The sequence below is a fragment of the Cetorhinus maximus genome, unplaced genomic scaffold (assembly GCF_964194155.1).
Source record: "Cetorhinus maximus unplaced genomic scaffold, sCetMax3.hap1.1 HAP1_SCAFFOLD_1062, whole genome shotgun sequence".
NCBI lineage: Eukaryota > Metazoa > Chordata > Chondrichthyes > Lamniformes > Cetorhinidae > Cetorhinus > Cetorhinus maximus.
Window position 1 is genome coordinate 52,720 of NW_027597004.1, and position 24,043 is coordinate 76,762.

At 54.4% G+C, this 24,043-nt stretch overlaps 1 protein-coding gene across 1 annotated transcript in view; it reads left to right on the top strand.

Annotated features, from left to right (window-relative positions):
• Positions 1-24,043, top strand: part of LOC144675631 (integrin alpha-M-like) — a gene marked incomplete at its 3' end in the record, with an annotated part of 112,250 nt that overhangs the window by 52,546 nt on the left and 35,661 nt on the right. Inside the window, exons 7-11 of the mRNA XM_078536272.1 lie at positions 9,273-9,349; positions 13,653-13,779; positions 14,382-14,527; positions 21,547-21,687; positions 23,731-23,934. Coding sequence (XP_078392398.1) covers positions 9,273-9,349; positions 13,653-13,779; positions 14,382-14,527; positions 21,547-21,687; positions 23,731-23,934 — 695 coding nt within the window. The remainder of the gene's footprint in view (positions 1-9,272; positions 9,350-13,652; positions 13,780-14,381; positions 14,528-21,546; positions 21,688-23,730; positions 23,935-24,043) is intronic.

Sequence of the window (24,043 nt, forward strand, 5' to 3'; positions counted from 1 at the left end):
TGGAAGGGGTAGCTGGAGTGAGATCAAGCTGCCTAGCACCCCTCTCACGTACACACTGTTGGAGGCACCTATGGCATCAGCGATGGAGTTCAGCCCACACAGCAATGCAGGAGCGACATCCTGGACCAAGGTCTCCATGGTGCCCATCAGCCTGCTAGTGTTGACCTCGGGCATTGCAATGTCGGCGCTATCACTTCAGCCCGAAGGTGGACGGACTTCTCCATCCTGCCTCGCAATCTGAGGAGTGCAGTGGACATCCCTTCCTGATGTTCCTGAGTTTCCAGCTCCAGCAACTGGGACATGACCCAGTCCAGAGGCTCCTCACCTGACTCGGACTCAGCAAGTTTCTGGCCTCCAGCAGCTCCTCCGAGTGCCAGAGACCTGGGAAATCCCTGCTTCACCTGCTGTGGATCAGACAGTGTGCTGTACCCACCAGATTGTGATCCCGAGGCTACTCTAAAGCTCAGTCCCACCGAGGTGTGTGTCTCTGCGCTGGTGGAGGGTGTGGGTGGGCGCTGTGATGGGACTTCAGGGATGGTGCCTTCAGATTCCTCTTTAGGGGTTTCTTTGGAGCTTGGTTGGAGGCTCTGGGTCGTGGACTCTGTCGGCTGCTTCCCAGATGTGCCTGTGAAAGCAGGGAGAGAAACTGAGTGCGTGGCAGTGGCCTGTGAGAGAGGACACATCACTCACTGCCTGGTGTCTGATGGACCTTGTACTGCTGGACCCTCACTTGGTAGAGCAGCGCCGACCTCAGTGTGAGCACAGGACCGGTCCCGGACATCACCCTCCAGCTGGATGGCTCTGTTTTCAAACTCCGTGAGGACATCATTTCAGGAATTCCTCCATCAGTCTGTGACCTCTTGTGTGTCAGCTTGCCCTGCATGGATAGAGATGGAGGGAGTGTAAGCAGGACGCCTGCCGGGCCAGATTAAAGTTATGCCTGGTCTGTGTGGGTGGTGAGTGGTCCCATGGACGGGATGAGGACAATGACGGTGAGTGTGAGAGAGAGTGAATGGTGATGTCCCTTGCACTGGCAGTGAGTGAGGGCCCTGTGGGTGTGTGCTGGGTTTGTGAGTGTGAGAGTTGGCAGTGATGAGAAGAGTGACTCACCCTGGCGGAATGGAGGAGATCATTCACCCTCTTGTGTCACTGTGTGGCTATCCTCCTCTCCAGGGCCTTGGCACTGAGCACAGCTGCCAGCGCCTCCCAGGCCAGATTGTGAAGTTGCTGCCACTCCTATGGCCAGAGTGAGGACAGAGAACATCACTGTGGGCCTCCATGGTGTCCCCGAGGTGTTACAGGGATGCATCACTGAATCGGGGGCTCCAGCCGTCTGGCCTTTCAGGGCCAGCAGGTTGTCTGGAAGCACTGGGAAGTGTGCACACAGCCCCAGTTTAAACCTGGCGCCTGGCATGATGAAGCGGTGAGATGATGGGGTGGAGGGTGAGTCAGAGCCCGTCCACCATATAAACGGCATGTTCCCTGGGAACTGGTGGTTACAGCAGCAGGATTGGGACAATGTGGTGTTAAAAACCACCATGGCGGCTTTTCCCCACCCACTACCACACCATGCGAATCAGGGACAATTCCACCCAAGTGTGAGAGGATACGTGAGAGTGAGTACTCACCCCCACACACTCACTGACACACACACTCACTGACACACACACTCACTGACACACACACTCACTGACACACACACACACACACTCACTGACCCACACACTCACTGACCCACACACTCACTGACCCACACACTCACCCCCACACACACACACACCCACACACACACACTCACCCACACACTCACTGACCCACACACTCACTGACCCACACACTCACTGACACACACACTCACTGACACACACACACACACACACTCACTCACTGACCCACACACTCACTGACACACACACTCACTGACACACACACTCACTGACACACACACACACACACTCACTGACCCACACACTCACTGACCCACACACTCACTGACCCACACACTCACCCCCACACACACACACACCCACACACACACACTCACCCACACACTCACTGACCCACACACTCACTGACACACACACTCACTGACACACACACACACACACACACTCACTGACCCACACACTCACTGACACACACACTCACTGACCCACACACTCACTGACCCACACACTCACTGACACACACACTCACTGACACACACACACACACACTCACTGACCCACACACTCACTGACACACACACTCACTGACCCACACACTCACTGACCCACACACTCACTGACCCACACACTCACTGACCTACACACTCACTGACACACACACTCACTGACACACACACACTCACGCACACACACACACTCACCCACACACTCACTGACCCACACACTCACTGACACACACACTCACTCACCACACACACTCACTGACACACACACTCACCCCCACACACTCACTGACACACACACACACACTCACCCACACACTCACTGACACACACACTCACCCCCACACATTCACTGACACACACATACACACACTCACCCACACACTCACTGACCACACTCACCCACACACTCACTGACCCACACACTCACTGACACACACACTCACTCACCACACACACTCACTGACACACACACTCACCCCCACACACTCACTGACACACACACACACACTCACCCACACACTCACTGACACACACACTCACTGACCCACACACTCACTCACCCACACATTCACTCACCCACACACTCACTGACCACACTCACCCACACACTCACCCACACACACACACTCACTGACACACACACACACACACACACACTGACACACACACTCACTCACCACACACACTCACTGACACACACACTCACCCCCACACACTCACTGACACACACACACTCGCCCACACACTCACTGACACACACACTCACCCCCACACATTCACTGACACACACACTGACACACACATACACACACTCACCCACACACTCACTGACCCACACACTCACTGACCCACACACTCACTCACCCACACATTCACTCACCCACACACTCACTGACCACACTCACCCACACACTCACCCACACACACACACTCACTGACACACACACACACACACTCACTGACACACACACTCACTCACCACACACACTCACTGACACACACGCTCACCCCCACACACTCACTGACACACACACACTCACCCACACACTCACTGACACACACACTCACTGACACACACACTCACACCACACACACTCACTGACACACACACTCACCCCCACACACTCACTGACACACACACACACACTCACCCACACACTCACTGACACACACACTCACTGACCCACACACTCACTCACCCACACATTCACTCACCCACACACTCACTGACCACACTCACCCACACACTCACCCACACACACACACTCACTGACACACACACACACACACTCACTGACACACACACTCACTCACCACACACACTCACTGACACACACACTCACCCCCACACACTCACTGACACACACACACTCACCCACACACTCACTGACACACACACTCACCCCCACACATTCACTGACACACACACTGACACACACATACACACACTCACCCACACACTCACTGACCCACACACTCACTGACCCACACACTCACTCACCCACACATTCACTCACCCACACACTCACTGACCACACTCACCCACACACTCACTGACCCACACACTCACTGACACACACACTCACTCACCACACACACTCACTGACACACACACTCACCCCCACACACTCACTGACACACACACACACACACTCACCCACACACTCACTGACACACACACTCACCCCCACACATTCACTGACACAAGCACTGACACACACATACACACACTCACCCACACACTCACTGACCCACACACTCACTGACCCACACACTCACTCACCCACACATTCACTCACCCACACACTCACTGACCACACTCACCCACACACTCACCCACACACACACACTCACTGACACACACACACACACACACACTCACTGACACACACACACACATACACTCACTGACCCACACACACACACACTCACCCACACACTCACTGACACACACTCGCCCACACACTCACTGACCCACACACTGACCCACACACTCACTGACCCACACACTGACCCACACACTCACTGACCCACACACACTCTCACACTCACCCACATACTCACTGACACACACACTCACTGACCCACACACTCACTGACACACACACTCACTGACCCACACACTCACTGACACACACACACTCTCACACTCACCCACACACTCACTGACACACACACTCACTGACCCACACACACACTGACCCACACACACACTGACACACACACACACTGACACACACACTGACCCACACAGTCACTGACCCACACAGTCACTGACCCACACAGTCACTGATCCCCACACCCACACACACTCACCCACACACTCACTCACCCACACACTCACTCACACACACACTCACTCACACACACACTCACCCACACACTCACTCACCCACACACTCACTCACCCACACACCCACTGACCCACACACACACTGACACACACACTGACCCACACAGTCACTGACCCACACAGTCACTGACCCACACAGTCACTGACCCCCACACCCACACACACTCACTCACACACACACTCACTCACACACACACTCACTCACACACACACTCACCCACACACTCACTCACCCACACACTCACTCACCCACACACTCACTGACCCCCACACCCACTCACTGACCCACACCCACTCACTGACCCAAACACCCACTCACCCAAACACCCACACACCCACGCACCCACTCACCCACACACCCACTCACCCACTCACCCACTCACCCCCACACCCACTCACCCCCACACCCACTCACCCCCACACCCACTCACCCACACACTCACTGACCCACACACTCACTCACCCACACACTCACTCACCCACACACTCACTCACCCACACACTCACTGACCCCCACACCCACTCACCCACACACTCTCTGACACACACACTCACTGACCCACACACTCACTGACACACACACTCACTGACACACACCCACACACTCACTGACCCACACACTCACTGACCCACACACCCACTCACCCACACACCCACTCACCCACCCACTCACCCACACACTCACTGCCACACACACTCACTCACCCACACACTCACTGACCCCCACACCCACTCACCCACACACTCACTCACCCACACACTCACTGACCCCCACACCCACTCACCCACACACTCACTGACCCCCACACCCACTCACCCACACACTCACTCACCCACACACTCATTGACCCCCACACCCACTGACCCACACACCCACTGACCCACACACCCACTGACCCACACATCCACTGACCCACACATCCACACACTGACCCACACACTCACCCACACACTCACTGACCCCCACACCCACTCACCCACACACTCACTGACCCACACACTCACTCACCCACACACTCACTCACCCACACACTCACTCACCCACACACCCACTCACCCACACACCCACTCACCCACACACCCACTGACCCACACACCCACTCACCCACACACCCACTCACCCACACACTCACTCACCCACACACTCACTGACCCACACACTCACCCACACACTCACTGATACATTCACCCACACACACACTCACCCACACACACACTCACCCACACACACACTCACCCACACACACACTCACCCACACACTCACTCACCCACACACTCACTCACCCACACACTCACTCACCCACACACTCACTCACCCACACACTCACCCACACACACTCACTGACTCCCACACCCACTCACCCCCACACACACTCACCCCCACACACACTCACCCCCACACACACTCACCCCCACACACACACCCTCACACTCACTCACCCTCACACTCACTCACCCTCACACTCACCCACTGACCCACACACTCACTGACCCCCACACACACCCACTGACCCCCACGCCCACTGACCCACACACTCACTGACCGACACACTCAATGACCCACACACTCACTGACCCACACACTCACTGACCGACACACTCAATGACCCACACACACACCCACTGACCCACACACACACCCACTGACCAACACACACTCACTGACCCACACACTCACTGACCCACACACTCACTCACCCACACACTCACTCACCCACACACTCACTCACCCACACACTCACTCACCCACACACTCTCTGACACACACACTCTCTGACCCACACACTCACTGACCCACACACTCACTGACCCACACACTCACTGACACACACACTCACTGACACACACACTCACTGACCCACACACTCTCTGACACACACACTCACTGACCCACACACTCACTGACACACACACTCACTCACCCACACACTCACTGACCCCCACACCCACTCACCCACACACTCACTGACCCACACACTCACTGACACACACACTCACTGACCCACACACTCACTGACACACACACTCACTGACACACACACTCACTGACCCACACACTCACTGACCCACACACTCACTGACACACACACACACTCACCCACACACTCACTGACCCACACACACACTCACCCACGCACTCACTCACCCACACACTCACTCACCCACACACTCACTCACCCACACACTCACTCACCCACACACTCTCTGACACACACACTCTCTGACCCACACACTCACTGACCCACACACTCACTCACCCACACACTCACTCACCCACACACTCTCTGACACACACACTCTCTGACCCACACACTCACTGACCCACACACTCACTGACCCACACACTCACTGACACACACACTCACTGACACACACACTCACTGACCCACACACTCTCTGACACACACACTCACTGACCCACACACTCACTGACACACACACTCACTCACCCACACACTCACTGACCCCCACACCCACTCACCCACACACTCACTGACCCACACACTCACTGACACACACACTCACTGACCCACACACTCACTGACACACACACTCACTGACACACACACTCACTGACCCACACACCCACTCACCCACACACCCACTCACCCACCCACTCACCCACACACCCACTCACCCACACACTCACTCACCCACACACTCACTCACCCACACACACTCACCCCCACACACACTCACCCCCACACACACTCACCCTCACACTCACTGACCCTCACACTCACTGACCCTCACACTCACCCACTGACCCACACACTCACTGACCCCCACACACACCCACTGACCCCCACACCCACTGACCCACACACTCACTGACCGACACACTCAATGACCCACACACTCACTGACCGACACACTCAATGACCCACACACACACCCACTGACCCACACACACACCCACTGACCCACACACACTCTCACACTCACCCACACACTCACTGACCCACACACTCACACACACACTCACTGACCCACACACACTCTCACACTCACCCACACACTCACTGACCCACACACTCACACACACACTCACTGACCCACACACACTCTCACACTCACCCACACACTCACTGACACACACACTCACTGACCCACACACACACACACCCACTGACCCACACACACACTCACTGACCCACACACACACACACACACACACCCACTGACCCACTCACCCACTGACCCCCACACACTCTCACACTCACCCACACACTCACTGACCCCCACACGCTCTCACACTCACCCACACACTCACTGACCCCCACACACTCTCACACTCACCCACACACTCACTGACCCCCACACACTCTCACACTCACCCACACACTCACTGACCCCCACACACTCTCACACTCACCCACACACTCACTGACCCACACATTGACCCGCACACCCACTGACACACACACTCACTCACCCCCTCCCACACGCGCTCGCTCAGCCCCACACACGCTCACCAACCCACACACGCTCACTGACTAACCCACCCGCCCACATTCTCACCGACTCCCACAGACACTGACACACACAGGCACACCCATTCATACACACTGACCCCTGCACACTCACTGACTCCTGCACACATATTCATCCACATCACACACACAGTCACTAGCCCACATACACAGACGCTGACCCACAGCTCTCATGCAGTACTGACCGCCCGACAGTGCCGCATTCCCTGACTACTTATCCTCCAACAATGCCGCACTCCCTCAGCACTGACTCTCCAACAGTGCGGCACTCCCTCAGCACTGACTCTCCAACAGTCCAGCACTCCCTCAGTACTGACCCTCCGACAGTGCAGCACTCCCTCAGTACTGACCCTCCAACAGTGCAGCACTCCCTCAGTACTGACCCTCAGACAGTGCAGCACTCCCTCAGTACTGACCCTCCAACAGTGCAGCGCTCCCCCAGTACTGACCCATTGACAGTGCAGCACTCCCCCAGTACTGACCCTCTGACAGTGCAGCACTCCCCCAGTACTGACCCATTGACAGTGCAGCACTCCCCCAGTACTGACCCTCTGACAGTGCAGCACTCCCCCAGTACTGACCCTCTGACAGTGCAGCACTCCCTCAGTACTGACCCTCTGACAGTGCAGCGCTCCCTCAGTACTGACCCTCTGACAGTGCAGCACTCCCCCAGTGCTGACCCTTTGAGTGTGCCGCGCTCTTTCAGTACTGACCCTCCGACAGTGCAGCACTCCCTCAGTACTGACCCTCTGACAGTGCAGCACTGCCTCAGTACTGACCCTCTGACAGTGCAGCACTCCCTCAGTACTGACCCTCTGACAGTGCAGCACTCCCTCAGTGCTGACCCTCTGACAGTGCAGCACTCCCTCAGTACTGACCCTCTGACAGTGCAGCACTCCCTCAGTACTGACCCTCTGACAGTGCAGCACTCCCTCAGTACTGACCCTCCGACAGTGCAGCACTCCGTCAGTACTGACCCTCTGACAGTGCAGCACTCCCTCAGTACTGACCCTCTGACTGTGCCATGCTCACTCTGTCCTCGCCGCTGTGCAGTGTTCTCCTTGGTTATTTGGTTTGATCCTCTCCCGTGTGTGAGTCTTGAATACCTAATGTTCTGAAACAGAGACAATAATGGGAGGCCCACTTGGACTCCGTGTACTTTAACCTTTCACCCATGCCGGGTGTTTGGATTTATTTGTGAAAGGCACAGAGAACTGAAGTCTGATCCTTCCATCTTTCTGAATCCCACAGGCACTCAGGGATCGCTCAATATGACTTCATTCCAGAATGAGATGAGCCAAGAAGGATTCAGCGCCATCCTTACATCGGTGAGATTAAACTCCACACACTCAGTTTCCACCATCCCCTCTCCTGTTTACTGGCACAGGATTCTGAGCACAGAAACAGAGCCTCTGCTCTGTGCTGGGGTTCCTGCTCTAGACTAGTCTCGTCCCATGACCCACACCCACTGCCTTCATCATATCCATCTATTCCTATCCTCCTGGGCTTACCCAGCTCCTCCTATCTATCCATACTATTTCCTGTCGCCCACACTCTCCACACGGTCTGGGTGAGAAGGTTTCTCCAGAATTCCCCATTGGATTTATTAGTGACAATGTCATATTGATGGCCCCTAGTTCAGGTCTAGCCCACAAGTGGAAACAGCTTCCCTTCTGCTATGCTATGGAAATCCTTACCTAATGTGAAATATTTCTATCAGGCCACCCCTCAGCCTTCTATGTCCTCGAGAAAAGGTGCCCAGCATGTTCAATCATTACTGATGTATATAAACCCGAGTTCTGCTATCGTTCCACTGAATCCTTTTGTACCTACTCCAGTATCACTCTCTATCCTGTTTATAATACGGAGACCGGAACTGTGCATGCTGTTCCAAAAATGGTCTAACCGAGGGATATAGAGACCAGAACTGTGCACAGTGCTCCACGTGTGGTCTAACCGAGGGATATAGAGACCAGAACTGTGCACAGTGCTCCAAGTGTGGTCTAACCGAGGGATATGGAGAACAGAACTGTGCACAGTGCTCCAAGTGTGGTCTATGCAGACCAGAACTGTGCACAGTGCTCCAAGTGTGGTCTAACTGAGGGATATAGAGACCGGAACTGTGCACAGCTCTCCAAGTGTGGTCTAACTGAGGGATATAGAGAACAGAACTGTGCACAGCTCTCCAAGTGTGGTCTAACCGAGGGATATAGAGACCGGAGCTATGCACAGTGCTCCAAGTGTGGTCTAACTGAGGGATATAGAGACCGGAGCTATGCACAGTGCTCCAAGTGTGGTCTAACTGAGGGATACGGCGATCGGAGCTGTGCACAGTGCTCCAAGTCTGGTCTAACTGAGGGATAAAGAGACCGGAGCTGTGCACAGTGCTCCAAGTCTGGTCTAACTGAGGGATATAGAGACCGGAGCTGTGCACAGTGCTCTAAGTCTGGTCTAACTGAGGGATATAGAGACCAGAACTGTGCACAGTGCTCCGAGTGTGGTCTAACGAATGTATAAACGTTACGGGTAAGATCACTGTTTTTCAATTTGATCCCTCAGATATGAATCTTGTTGCTTGTTTTGAATTCAGTCAGTGGCTTGATTGACATGACAACTGAGAACCAGCCTGGAAATATACCCAGTGTGTGAAGTGTTGATGGGTCTGTACCAAATGGTGTGCTTTACTGTGACGTGGGGACGTGTGAAGATTTGGTGTGAGCAGCAAGCACTCGGGGGGTGGTGGGGGTGGGGGGGGGTGGTTGGAGGGTGGGGAGGGAGGTTGGGGGGTGGTTATGGGGTGGGGTTGGCGGTGGTGGGTTGTTGGGGGTGGTGGGGGGTGTTGGGGGTGGTTGGGGGGATGGAGCTGGGGGGGTGGTGGGGGTGGACGGGGGTGGGTTGGGGGTAGTTGGGGGGATGTGGCTGGTTGGGGGTTGGGGCTGGTCAGGGTGGGGTGTTGGAGGGGTTTGGTTGGGAGGGGGTTTTGGGGGGGTGTTGGGAGGGTGGTGGGGGGTGTTGGGGGTGTGGTGGGTGGGTGTTGGAGGTGTGGTGGAGGGTGTTGGTGGTGTGGTGGAGGGTGTTGGGGGTGTGGTGGGCGTGTGGTGGGGTGTGTTGGGGGGTGTGGTGGAGGGGGTGTTGGGGGTGTGGTGGGGGGTGTTGGGGGTGTGGTTGGGGGTGTGGTGGAGGGTGTTTGGGGGGGGTGTTGGGGGTGTGGTGGAGGGTGTTGGGGGTGTGGTGGGGAGTGTTGGGTGTGTGGTGGGGGGTGTGGTGGGGGTGTTGGGGGTGTGGTGGAGGTTGTTGGGGCTGTTTGGGGGGGTGTTGGGGGTGTGGTGGGGGGGTGTTGGGGGTGTGGTGGGGGGGTGTTGGGGGTGTGGTGGGGGGGGATGGTGGGGGGTGTTGGGGGTGTAGTGGGGGGTGTTGGGGGTGTGGTGGGGGGTGTTGGGGGTGTGGTGGGGGGTTTTGGGGGTGTGGTGGGGGCTGTTGGGGGGGTGGTGGGGGGGTGTTGGCGGGTGTGGTGGGGGAGGTGTTGGGGCTGTGGTGGGGGGTGTTGGGGGTGTGGTGGGGGGTGTGGTGGTGGGGGTGTGGTGGGGGGTGTTGGGGTGTGGTGGGGGGGATGGGGTGTGTGGTGGGGGGCTGTTGGGTGTGGTGTGCGGTGTTGGGGGTGTGGTGGAGGGTGTTGGGGGTGTGGTGGAGGGTGTTGGGGGTGTGGTGGAGGGTGTTGGGGGTGTGGTGGAGGGTGTTGGGGGTGTGGTGGAGGGTGTTGGGGGTGTGGTGGAGGGTGTTGGGGGTGTGGTGGAGGGTGTTGGGGGTGTGGTGGGGGGTGGTGGGGGGTGTTGGGGGTGTTTGGGGGGGATGTTGGGGGTGTTTGGGGGGGATGTTGGGGGTGTGATGGGGGGATGTTGGGGGTGTGGTGGGGGGTGTGGTGGGGAGGTGTGGGGTGTGTTGGGGGTGTGGTTGGGGGTGTTGGGGGTTTGGTGGGGATGTTGGGGGTGTGGTGGGGGATGTGTTGGGGGGGTGGCGAGAGGTGTTGGTGGTGTGGTGGGGGGTGTTGGGGGCCGTTGGGGGTGTGGTGGGGGGTTGTTGGGGCTGTGGTGGGGGGGGTGTTGGGGGTGTGTTGCCGTGGGTGTTGGGGGTGTGGTGGGGGGTGTTGGGGGTGTGGTGGGGGGTGTTGGGGTGTGTTGCGGGGATGTTGGGGGTGTGGTGGGGGCTGTTGGGGGTGCGGTGGGGGGTGTTAGGGGTGTGGTGGGGGGTGTTGGGGGTGTGGTGGAGGGTGTTGGGGGTGTGGTGGAGGGTGTTGGGTGTGTGGTGGGGGGTGTGGTGGGGGTGTTGGGGGTGTGGTGGAGGTTGTTGGGGCTGTTTGGGGGGGTGTTGGGGGTGTGGTGGGGGGGTGTTGGGGGTGTGGTGGGAGGTGTTGTGGGTGTGGTGGGGGGTGTTGGGGGTGTGGTGGGGGGTTTTGGGGGTGTGGTGGGGGTGTGGTGGGGGCTGTTGGGGGTGGTGGGGGGTGTTGGGGGGTGTGGTGGGAGGTGTTGGGGCTGTGGTGGGGGTGTTGGGGGTGTGGTGGGGGGTGTGGTGGTGGGGGTGTGGTGGGGGTGTTGGGGTGTGGTGGGGGGGGTGGGGGGTGTTGGGGGTGTGGTGGGGGGGTGTTGGGGGTGTGGTGTGCGGTGTTGGGGTTGTGGTGGGGATGTTGGGTGTGTGGTGGAGGGTGTTGGGGGTGTGGTGGAGGGTGTTGGGGGTGTGGTGGAGGGTGTTGTGGGGGTGTGGTGGATGGTGTTGGGGGTGTGGTGGGGAGTGCTGGGGGTGTGGTGGGGGGGTGTTGGGGGTGTGGTGGGGAGTGTTGGGGGTGTGGTGGGGGGGTGTGGGGGTGTGGTGGGGAGTGTTGGGGGTGTGGTGGGGGATTTTGAGGGTGTGGTGTTGGGGGTGTGGTGGGGGGGGGGTGTTGGGGGTGTGGTGGGAGTGTTGGGGGTGTGGTGGGGGATTTTGAGGGTGTGGTGTTGGGGGTGTGGTGGGGGGGGGGTGTTGGGGGTGTGGTGGGGAGTGTTGGGGGTGTGGTGGGGGGTGTTGGGGGTGTGGTGTGGGGCTGTTGGGGCTGTGGTGGGGGGTGTGTTGGGGGTGTGGTGGGCGGTGTTGGGGGTGTGGTGGTGGGTGTGGTGGGGGGTGTTGGGGGTGTGGTGGGGGGTATTGGGGGTGCGGTGGGGGGTGTTGGGGGTGTGGTGGGGGGTGCTGGGGGTGTGGTGAGGGGTGTGTGGTGGGGGGTGTGGTGGGGGGTATTGGGGGTGTGGTGGTGGGTGTTGGGGGTGTGGTGGGGGGTGTTGGGGGTGTGGTGGGGGGTGTGCTGGGGGATGTTGGGGGTGTGGTGGGGGGTGTTGGGGGTGTGGTGGGGGGTTTGGGGGTGTGGTGGGGGGGTGTTGGGGGTGTGGTGAGGGGGTGGTTGGGGTGGTGGTGGGGGTGTGGTGGGAGGTGTGGTGGGGGTTGGTTTGGGTTTGGTTGGGGGGGGCTGCGGTGGAGGTGTGGTGGGGAGGTGTGGTGGCGGGGTGGTGGGGATTTGGTTGGGGGGGGTTTGGTTGCGGGGGGTGTGGTGGGGTTCCTTGAGGTGGGAGTTGGATGGATGAAATCCAATGATAACTCTTTGTCTAGGATGCAGTGATACTGGGAACACCGGGTGCGTACGGATGGAATGGCGGAATACAGTTTTATCACAAAAATCAGAAATCATTTATCAACATCACCACCACCAATAAAGATACAAAAAACAGTTACTTAGGTAAGAGCTGGTTGAAAAGCATTCTGCACTGTCCCAATCAAACACTCCCAGGACAGGTACAGCCCGGGGTTAGATACAGAGTAAAGCTCCCTCTACACTGTCCCCATCAAACACTCCTAGGACAGGTACAGCACGGGGTTAGATACAGAGTAAAGCTCCCTCTACACTGTCCCCATCAATCACTCCCAGGACAGGTACAGCACGGGGTTAGATACAGAGTAAAGCTCCCTCTACACCGTCCCCATCAAACACTCCCAGGACAGGTACAGCACGGGGTTAGATACAGAGTAAAGCTCCCTCTACACTGTCCCCATCAAACACTCCCAGGACAGGTACAGCACGGGGTTAGATACAGAGTAAAGCTCCCTCTACACTGTCCCCATCAAACACTCCCAGGGCAGATACAGCATTTGGTTAGATACAGAGTAAAGCTCTCTCTACACTGTCCCCATCAAACATTCCCAGCACAGATACAGCATGGGGTTAAATACAGAGTAAAGCTCTCTCTACAATGTCCCCATCAAACACTCCCAGGACAGGTACAGCATGGGGTTAGATACAGAGTACATCTCACGATACACTTTCCCCAATGCCTGATACAGGATACTCTGTCCAGGAGGCCTTTCGTTCCGGGTTGGTGTTCTACGCAGTGGGTGCCCCACGCTATCGGCACACTGGAGAAGTGATCATCTTCCAGCGAAGCAGCAATGGCACCTGGAAGGATGTACAACACATTCCAGGAGAGCAGGTAGAAACCATTCGTGTAATTGGAACCCTCAATCTTGGGTGGAATTAAGGTTACTGCACTGTCAGGGGGTCCAAACTGAGGGTGTGCCGCACTGTCGGAGGGTCAGTACTGAGGGTGCGCCGCACTGTCGCAGAGTTAGTACTGAGGGAGTGCTGCACTGTCGGAGGGTCAGTACTGAGGGAGTGCTGCACTGTCGGAGGGTCAGTGCTGAGGGAGTGCCGCACTGTCGGAGGGTCAGTACTGAGGGTGCGCCGCACTGTCGCAGAGTTAGTACTGAGGGAGTGCTGCACTGTCGGAGGGTCAGTACTGAGGTAGTGCTGCACTGTCGGAGGGTCAGTGCTGAGGGAGTGCCGCGCTGTCGGAGGGTCAATACTGAGGGAGTGCTGCACTGTCGGAGGGTCAGTACTGAGGGAGTGCTGCACTGTCCGAGGGTCAGTACTGAGGGAGTGCTGCACTGTCGGAGGGTCAGTACTGAGGGAGTGCTGCACTGTCGGAGGGTCAGTACTGAGGGAGTGCCGCACTGTCAGAGGGTCAGTACTGAGGGAGTGCCGCACTGTCGGAGGGTCAGTACTGAGGGAGTGCCGCACTGTCGGAGGGTCAGTACTGAGGGAGTACCGCACTGTCGGAGGGTCAGTACTGAGGGAGTGCCGCACTGTCGGAGGGTCAGTACTGAGGCCGTGCCGCTCTGTCGGAGGGTCAGTACTGAGGGAGTGCCGCACTGTCGGAGGGTCAGTACTGAGGGAGTGCCGCACTGTCAGAGGGTCAGTACTGAGGGAGTGCCGCACTGTCACAGGGTCAGTACTGAGGGAGTGCCGCACTGTCGGAGGGTCAGTACTGAGGGAGTGCCGCACTGTCGGAGGGTCAGTACTGAGGGAGTGCCGCACTGTCGGAGGGTCAGTACTGAGGGAGTGCCGCACTGTCGGAGGGTCAGTACTGAGGGAGTGCCGCACTGTCGGAGGGTCAGTACTGAGGGAGTGCCGCACTGTCGGAGGGTCAGTACTGAGGGAGTGCCGCACTGTCAGAGGGTCAGTACTGAGGGAGTGCTGCACTGTCAGAGGGTCAGTACTGAGGGAGTGCCGCAATGTCGGAGGGTCAGTACTGAGGGAGTGCTGCACTGTCGGAGGGTCAGTACTGAGGGAGTGCCGCACTGTCAGAGGGTCAGTACTGAGGGAGTGCTGCACTGTCAGAGGGTCAGTACTGAGGGAGCGCCGCACTGTCGGAGGGTCAGTACTGAGGGAGTGCTGCACTGTCAGAGGGTCAGTACTGAGGGAGTGCTGCACTGTCGGAGGGTCAGTACTGAGGGAGTGCTGCACTGTCGGAGGGTCAGTACTGAGGGAGTGCTGCACTGTCGGAGGGTCAGTACTGAGGGAGTGCTGCACTGTCGGAGGGTCAGTACTGAGGGAGTGCTGCACTGTCAGAGGGTCAGTACTGAAGGAGTGCTGCACTGTCGGAGGGTCAGTACTGAGGGAGTGCTGCACTGTCAGAGGGTCAGTACTGAGGGAGTGCTGCACTGTCAGAGGGTCAGTACTGAAGGAGTGCTGCACTGTCGGAGGGTCAGTACTGAGGGAGTGCCGCACTGTTAGAGGGTCAGTACTGAGGGAGTGCTGCACTGTCAGAGGGTCAGTACTGAAGGAGTGCTGCACTGTCGGAGGGTCAGTACTGAGGGAGTGCTGCACTGTCAGAGGGTCAGTACTGAGGGAGTGCTGCACTGTCGGAGGGTCAGTACTGAGGGAGTGCTGCACTGTCGGAGGGTCAGTACTGAGGGAGTGCTGCACTGTTAGATTTGCTGTCATTTCAATCACATATTAAATGCGATGCCCCTCTCTGCGTTCACAGGTATTTTTTGAAATATTCTGTTGCGCTTTAGTTACCATATCCAGTGAATTCTCCCCAGTGTCCAACTCTTGACCAATGATGCTAGAAGCGATTTTCCTTGTTATTGTTCACAATGCTTTTTGTTTTGACCTTGCAGCACTTGCTTTTTACTATCCTGTCTATTAACAGTCCATGGCTTTCCCAGTGGCAGTTCACCCTGTCTCTCAGAATCGATTCCAATCATTTGCCCATTGCTGAAGTCAGACTGACCGGCCTATAATTTTCTGGCCTATCCCTCGCACCCTTTTTAAATCATGTTACAACATTCACAGACCTTCGATCCTCTGGTACCTCGCCGGTATCTAGTGAGGATTGGAAAATGGTCCTCAGAGCATCTGCTATATCCACCCTGGCTTCCTTTCACAGCCTGGGATACAATCCATCCGGCCCTGGGATTTATCCACCTTAAAGGATGCCAATCCCTCCAGTGCATCCCCTCTCATTATGCTTATTGTATCTAATATTTCACACTCCCCCTCTTTAATTGGAATGTCTGCATCATCCCTCGAAACTAAGGAGGGCTGGTGACACTGCAGGGTGGTGTTGTTACTGCACTCGTAATCCAGAGCCCCAGGGTAATGCTCTGAGGAGCTGGCTTCCAATCCCACCAGCTCAGTTGGTGGAATTTGAATTCAATAAAACTCTGGAATGAAGAGCCCCCCTGATGACCATGAAACCATTGTCAATTGTCATAAAAACCCATCTGGTTCACTAATGCCCCTTTAGGGAAGGAAATCTGCCATCCTTGCCTGGTCTGGCCTACATGTGACTCCAGACCCACAGCCATGTGGGTGATTATGAAATGGCTGAGAAAGACTGTCAGTTGTATCAAACTGCTAAAAAATCGAAAAGGAATGGAACAGGATGGACCACCTGAAACGCCAATGGCAAACTCCAGCCCTGCTGACCCTGCAATATCCCCCACTATCAACATTGATCAGAAACTGAACTGGACAAGCCATATAAATACCGTGGCTACAAGAGCAGGCCAGAGGCTAGGGAGAGTGCAACGAGTAACTCACCTCCTGACTCCCCCAAAGTCTGTCAACCATCTACAAGGCACAAGTCAGGACTGTGGTGGAATATTCTCCATCTGACTGGATGAGTACAGCTCCTACAACACTCCAGAAGCTTGAAACCGATCCAGGATAAAGCAGCCCCCGCTTGACTGGCATCCCATCCACAAACATTCACTCCCTCCACCCCCGACACACTGTAGCAGCAGTGTGTGTACTGTCAATATATAAATAATCACACTGCATGGGAATCATCTTGTTAAAGACAATTGCTAGCTAAACATGAGATGGGCATTGATTATCCCACCTAAACAGAATAAAAAGATACAGCTGAAACACTTTCTGGGGAAGCTACTTGGAAGTCTGTAGCACTGAGGAGCTGTCTTGAAAATAAACCAGCTTAAACCAAAAGACCAGCCTGGATTAATTCTTCCACCACAACCTCTTATTGTGTGTACCACCTACAAGATGCACTGCAGAAACTCACCAAGGTTCCTTGCCCAGCCAGCAAAGTCCACATCCTGTGAATGATTAAAAAAAGACAAAATATTCATTAAGAACCCTGCATCAGAGCACAAGTGACCATGTACATCTCTGATAGGCCCCACCCTTTGCTGAGTTATTCTCTTGTTCTTCATGTACAGATAAAACATGTTTGGATTTTATCTGATTTTACCTGCCAATATTTTTTCATATCCTTTCTTAGCTTTCCTAATTTCCTTGTTTACTCCACCCCTGTCCTTTCCATTTTTGGGTTTTCTAAGTGTTAAGCTTTTTGTAGCTGTATAAGCTTTGTCTTCCCCTGAACACTTCTGGATAACCAGGGGTCTTGAGTTCCAGCAGCCCTGCCCTTTCTCTTTGTGGGGACATGTACACACTGTGCCTGTAAATCCCGCTTTTGAATGCCTGCCGCTGGTCTGACCCTCAGTTCCCATCAAGTAGCTGTACCCAGTCCACTTTGGCCAGCTCAACTCTGAGCTTTGTAAAATGTGTCTTTCCCCAATGTAGAACTTTCACTCCTGGCCTATCTTTGTCCTTTTCCATAATGATGTTAAATCTAACTGTATTATGGTCACTGTCTCCAAAATGGCCCCCACTGCACCTTCACCCACTTTCCCAGCTTCATTTCCTGTACTGAATCCGGAATTGAGCCCCCTCACACTGGGCTTGTTATGGCTGAAAAGGTTCTCTAGAATGCAGTTCATGAATTTTGTGCACCCTGTGCCCTTCACACTGTTTGTATCCCTGTTAATATTAGGGTAATTGAACTTCCCAACGATTTCTGCGCTATTGTTTTTGCACTCAGAAATGTGCCTACATATTTGCTCTTCTAACTCCCTCCCACTATTTGGGGGTCTATTGTAAACTACTAGCAGTGTGGATGCCCCTTTTTTATTTCTGAGCTCAACCCACATGGCCTCATTTGATGCTCCATTTAGGAGATCATCCCTCCTCACAGCTGCAATTGTTTCTTTAACCAATAGTGCTGCACCCCCACCTTTGTTATCCCCCTCTATCCTGTTTGAAAACCGTACATCCAGGGATGTTGAGCTGCCATTTTTTGCCCCTCCTGAATCCAAGTTTTGGTTATAGCGATGATATCAGGCTGCCAGGTATCTCCGTGTGCCCTCAGCTCATTGGCTTTGTTTGCTATGCTCCTTGTATTTACATATTCACCTTTTGACATTGCCAAATTCCTGTGCTGTACACTTTTTAACCTGTGCTTCTTCTGTGTTTCCCAGTCACTCACTAATTCTCCATCTCCTCTTCCCTGCTCTGACTTTTGCTTCAGGTTCCCATCCCCCTGCCAATGTAGTTTAAACCCTCCCCAACAGCACTAGCAAATCCCCCTGCGAGGATATTCGTCCCAGTCCTGTTCAGGTGTAGACTGTCCAGCTTGTACAGGTCTCACCTTCTGCAGAACCGGTCCCAGTGTCTCAGAAACCTGATGCCACCCCCTCGTATACCAGCTTTCCAGCCCTGTGTTGAATTGCTCAATTCTCCTATTTCTGTACTCACTTGCACGTCAGACTGGGAGTAATCCTCAGATTACTGCTTAAGACGTCCTGCTTTTCAATCTCCTTTCTAGCTCCCTAAATTTTGCTTTGAGGACCTCATCCCCTTTCCTAAGTCATTGGTACCAATGTGGACCATGACCTCTGGCTAATCACCCTCCCCCAGAAGAATGTCCTGCAGCCACTCCGTGACACCCTGACCCTGGCACCAGGGAGGCAACGTACCATCCTGGAGCCATTTCTGCGGCCACAGAAATGCCTGTCCATACCCCTAACTAACAAATCCCCTATTGCTACTGTTCTTACCTTCTTCTTTCTCCCCTCCTGTACAGCAGAGCTGCCTGTGGTGCCACAGAGTTGGCTTTGACTGCACTCATCCAAGGAACCAACGCCCTCACCAGTATCCAAAACTGAAAACTGATTGACAAGCGGGACCCCAGGGGACTCCTGCTCTAGCTGCCTAATTCTCTTGGACTGCCTGGCTTCATCCGTTACCTTTCTGCCTCGAGGCTCCTAACCTGCGGTGTGATCACCTCTCTGAACGAACTATCCACGTAGCTCTCAGCCTCATGGAGGTGCCACAGTCACTCCAGCTGCCGCTCGAGCTCCAAAACCCGGAGCTCAGGTTTTTGCAGCTGGTGACACTTCCTACACATGAGGCCGCCTAGGTCACTGACAGCTTCCAGGACTTCCCACATACGACAGGACATGCATTCCACACAACTGAGCTGCCCTGCCATGTCTTAACTTTACTTCACTTATGTTAACTTTATTTTACTTGGTTTACTTTATTAACTTTATTTTACTTGGCCTTAACTTAATAAACCTTAGAACTATTGATAAGCCATTCTCGTACTGATAAATCTGACTTATCCTGAACACACTTTACAGGTTGCAATAAACCTTACTTAAAGCAACTCTTGCCCCCTTGGATAGATTCTTGGTAAGCAAGGAGGGTGAAAGGTTATCGAGGGTAGTTGAGATGCAGATTTCAGGTTACTATCAGGCTAGCCATGATCTTATTAAATGGTGGAGCAGGCTCGAGGGGCTGAATGGCCTCCTCCTGCTCTTTGTTTGCATGTGCACTGAATTCCCACGTGTGCCTAATTCGCTCCTCACTTGGTCTCCATCTCACTTGGGTATAGTCTACTAACTGTGCTCCCCTTATTGACAGGTGGTTAGTGGGAGTTACTGAAGTTAGTGGGGAATAAATTGGCAGATGGAGTATAATGTGGAAAAGTGTGAACGTGTCCACTTTGGTAGGAAGAATAGAGAAGCAGCAAATTACTTAAATGGAAAGAGATTTTGGAACTCTGAGGTACAGAGGGACCTGGGTGTCCTGGTATGTGAATGGGGAAAGTTAGCATGCAGGTACAGCAAGTGATTAGGAAGGCAAATGGAATATTGTCACTTATTGCAAAGGGAATGGAATATAAAAGTAGGAATGTTTACACTTGGTGAGACCGCATCTCGAGTACTGTGTACAGTTTTGGTCTCCTTATTTAAGAAAGGATATAAATGTGTTATTATGATGCCTGGGATGGGACATTATCCTGTGAGGAAAGGTTGGACAGGCTGGGCCTGTGTCCATTGGAGTTTAGAAGAATGAGAGATGATCTTATTGGAACATATAAGATCCTGAGGGGTATTGACAGGGTAGATACTGAAAGGATGTTTCCCCTGTGGGAGAGACTAGAACCAGGGGACACAGTTTAAAAATAAGGGGCATCCCATTTAGCACGGAGATGGGGAGAATTTTTTTCTCTCTGAGGGTGGTGAATCTGCGGAACTCTCTTCCTGGAGAGTGGTGGAGGCTGGGTCAATGAATATTTTTAAGACAGGGGTTAATAGATTCTAGAGTACAAGGGAGTCAAAAGTATTCGGGGGTTGGCGGGAATGTGGAGTTGAGGTTACATTCAGGTCAGCCATGATCTTATTGAATGGCGGAGCAGGCTCGAGAGGCTGAGTGGCCTCCTCCTGCTCCTAATTCGGTTGCCTGTATGTTTGTATTTATGTAATTCCCAGCCTCTGACCTGCTCTTGTACAGAGGGAATGAAGCTGGCTATGTCTGTGATTAACTGATACTTAATGCTGATCCCGAACTGTTTTCCAGATCGGCTCATACTTTGGTTCTGAAATTTGTACCATCGATGTGACTGGAGATGATCAGACGGATTTCCTTCTGATTGGAGCTCCTCTCTATCGAGATGAAAGATTCGGGGGGATAGTGATCATCTGCACAATGAGTCCCAAGGTAAGGATCACAGGGCTACCCTTCCCACTCAGTCCCACAAAATCCCAATTGACCCAAACCCCTTCCCATTCGCTCCCATTGTACACAATCCTAATGAACTTAAACCCCTTCCCATTCACTCCCACTGTATACAATCCCAGTGGACACAAACCCCTTCCCATTCACTCCCACTATACACAATCCTAATGGACTTAAACCCCTTCCCATTCACTCCCACTGTATACAATCCCAGTGGACACAAACCCCTTCCCATTCACTCCCACTATACACAATCCTAATGGACTTAAACCCCTTCCCATTCACTCCCACTGTACACAATCCCAGTGGACCCAAACCCCTTCCCATTCACTCCCATTGTACACAATCCCAGTGGACCCAAACCCCTTCCCATTCACTCCCATTGTACACAATCCCAGTGGACCCAAACCCCTTCCCATTCACTCCCATTGTATACAATCCCAGTGGACCCAAACCCCTTCCCATTCACTCCCATTGTACACAATCCCAGTGGACCTAAACCTCTTCCCATTCACTCCCAAAAAATCCCACTGAACCCAAAACCGTTCTCACTCACTTCCAATGTAAACAATCCCAATGGACCCAAACTCCTTCCCATTCACACCCACTGTACACAACCCGAATGGACCCAAACTTCTTCCTATTCACACCCACTGTACACAATCCCAATGGAACCAAACTCCTTCCCATTCACACCCACTGTACACAACCCGAATGGACTTAAACTCCTTCCTATTCTCACCCACTGTACACAACCCGAATGGACCCAAACTCCTTCCTAATCACACCCACTGTCCACAACCCGAATGGACCCAAACTCCTTCCTATTCATACCCACTGTTCACAACCCGAATGGACTAAAACTCCTTCCCATTCACACCCACTGTACACAACCCGAATGGACCCAAACTCCTTCCTATTCATACCCACTGTACACAACCCGAATGGACCCAAACTCCTTCCTATTCACACCCACTGTACACAACCCGAATGGACCCAAACTCCTTCCTATTCACACCCACTGTACACAACCCGAATGGACCCAAACTCCTTCCTTTTCACACCCACTGTCCACAGTCACAATTTACCTAAACCCCTTCCCATTCACTCCTTAGACGTTACTGAAGGGAGAGAAGGTGAAGGGAACAAAAGGGAATAGTCTGGGGAGAGGAGAGGGAGGGAAGCGGGGGAGAGGATGGTAAGGGGGCGAGTGTGGGAAGGGGAGAGGGTAGGAAAGGGAGAGGACAGAAGAGAAAAGGGAGGGAAGAGAAGCGGGAAAGTGGAGATGGAGGGGAATGGGAGACGAGGGAAGGGAAGTAGAGGAAGGGGAAAGGGAAGGAAGGGGCGAAGAGGCAAAATGAAGGGGGGCTGGGGGAGGAGAGGGAAGGGAAGTGGAGGAAGGGGAAAGGGAGAGAAGGGGAGAAGTGGGAAAGTGAAGAGGGAGGAGCGTGGAGTGGGGGAGAGGAGGGAAGAGGAATGGGAGGATAGGGGAGATGAGGAAAAGGGAGAGTGAAGGTAGGTGATATTGATGTAGGAATGGAGTCTAACAGCGAGGCAACGGAGGGACCAAGTGAGGTAATGAGAGCAGTGTGTTTGTGATTGAGGGAGGGAAGGTTTCCATCAATTCACCTCTTATTTCTCTTACTCTCCCACACTCCCTGTCTTTCCCCCTCTCTTCCCCCTTATTTCTCCACATTCCCACACTCTGTCCCTCTCCCACTCTCCATCTCCCCATTGCACTGTCCCTCCCTCTCCCGCTTGCTCACACTCTCTTCTTTGCTCCCCACTCTCCCTCTACCCCTCCCCAATCTCTACATCTCCACCTTGCTCCCCCTACACCCAATCCCCTTCTCTCCCTTGCTCCCTCTCACCCTCAACCATTCTCCCTCCTAATTGACGTCTCCGTTTCCTCCTCACTCACCCTCTCTCCCTCCTTTCTGCCTTGCTCTCTCACCCTCCTCATCCCTCCTGCTCATACTCTCTCCATCCCTCTTCCTCCCCACACTACACCCTCTCCGTCTCCAGGGAAATTTCTCCTGCCGTGAGTCCCTGCGAGGAGATGCAGGGAATGGTCTGGGACGGTTCGGCAGTGCAATCGCAGGCCTGAGAGACTTGAACGGGGATGGCCTGGGCGATGTGGCCATCGGAGCACCCCTGGAGGATGATCATCGCGGGAGCGTCTATATCTACCATGGGCAGAGGGATGGAATCAATCCCAGATACAGCCAGGTCAGAGAGTCACCTGCTCAGTCAGGAGAGAGCACGTCAACGGTCAATTCAGAGGCCTTACCCAAATTAGAAGTAACTCAGTCTTCTGTAACAAGATCAACAGCACCCT